This window comes from Apaloderma vittatum, unplaced genomic scaffold (assembly GCF_000703405.1).
Source record: "Apaloderma vittatum isolate BGI_N311 unplaced genomic scaffold, ASM70340v1 scaffold28938, whole genome shotgun sequence".
In the NCBI taxonomy this organism is placed as follows: domain Eukaryota; kingdom Metazoa; phylum Chordata; class Aves; order Trogoniformes; family Trogonidae; genus Apaloderma; species Apaloderma vittatum.
The window spans coordinates 6989-8421 of NW_009729500.1; the positions used below are offsets into that span (position 1 = coordinate 6989).

The 1433-nt window shown below is 60.5% G+C and overlaps 1 protein-coding gene across 1 annotated transcript in view; it reads right to left on the reverse strand.

Moving 5' to 3' along the window:
• Positions 1-1300, reverse strand: part of ST6GALNAC2 (ST6 (alpha-N-acetyl-neuraminyl-2,3-beta-galactosyl-1,3)-N-acetylgalactosaminide alpha-2,6-sialyltransferase 2) — a gene marked incomplete at its 5' end in the record, with an annotated part of 3266 nt that extends 1966 nt beyond the window's left edge. The window contains 2 exons of the mRNA XM_009874470.1: positions 460-634; positions 1243-1300. Of these exons, the coding sequence (XP_009872772.1) occupies positions 460-634; positions 1243-1300 (233 nt within the window). The remainder of the gene's footprint in view (positions 1-459; positions 635-1242) is intronic.
• Between the last annotated feature and the right edge of the window lie 133 nt (positions 1301-1433).

The window sequence follows — 1433 nt, forward strand, 5'->3', positions numbered from 1 at the left end:
AGACAGCTCCAGCCCCAGCCCCACCGATGGTGCTGCCCGTGTCCCCTCCCGACAATGTCTCCTTCCAAATGCCACCGGATCGCTTTCCCTCTGCCATCCCCCAGCACCTCCCAGCCCAGGGATGGAAGCCAGCGGCTGCTGGGAAGAGCAGAGAGTGGGGGTTTGGGGTAGGAAGGGAAACAATCTCCGTCCATGACAATGGAGCACGTTGTCCGAGCCCCTCCGGCCCCAGTTAATAATCACGCGCACACTGGGGCTTTTATTCGGGGAAAATGTCACAAGATGCAGCAAGAGGCGTTTGCAAAGCCGCTCCCTCCATTCTGTGCCCTGGGAGGTGCAGTGGGAAGAGATCAAGGTCCCTGGCTCCTCTGCGGGGCCTCTTCAGTCCCTTCTGCTGGGCTCCCTCCCAGTGCCCCCTTGTCCCATCTGCTGCCACCCCCACCCCGCCGGGGTCCGTACCTGCATGGGACAAGCCTTGCCAGCCGTAGGGGACGTGTCGTGTCTTCAGTCTGTCCCAGGTTTCCGGGGTGAAGTGCTGGTCCCACATCAGCACCGGAGTGTCGAAGCGGAAGATCTCTCCATACTTGGGGTCTGCCTTTGCTCTGGCCATCACCGAGCGGCGGCACACGCGGGGCTGGAGGGGAGGAGGACCTCAGTTCAGTCTCCAGCCTGCGTCTACTTTCCCTCCGACATCTCCACGCCTCAGCAGGCACGAAGGAGAGGACAAACTCAAGGACAGAAAAGCTCCTTGTACATCACGCATTCTGCTGGGTCACTCAGGCAGGGCACAGCCTCGTGCCTTGGCTTCCTGCTGCAGAACACCCTTTGGAGAGCAGCTGGGAGGATCAGGGCTTACAGACCCACCTTCTCATGCGGGCACCGCGCTAAAGGTCTTTGCTGTAGGAGAACAGCCCCAGTGCCCTCCCAGTGCCTGGGTCCATCTTTGTGAGCCTCCAGCCCAGGAGGTGGCCCAGGAGTCAGATGGGGTTGGAGGGAGCTGGTGATGCTGGCACCAACCTCCACGTTGAGGAATTGCTCAGGGAGGTGTGCAAATGCAAATACAGCAGGGAGGCCTGGGGAGACCCCACGTGCATGGGCAGAGGAGGTTGCTCCTCCTCATACACACCAAAACCCCTTCCAAACCATCCTGCTTCCTCAGCTTCCCCACACAGACCTTCAACTAATGCACCCCAACCAGAAGGGGCACGGGGGGGACATGAACCGTCCCGCGCTGCCCATTACCTGCTTTCTGCTGGGCTTGGGGTCCTCCAGCTCAGCCGAAGGCTCCAAGGATTTCCCGCTGGAAGGGGGAAAACGTAGAGCGGAGTTAAAAACTCATCACTTGGGCACAAGGGAAGCCCACAGCAGGGTGGGGTGGCGAGGTCCCAGCTTGTGCTCGTCTTCATCCCTTACCTCTCCCAGCTGCCTTCAAG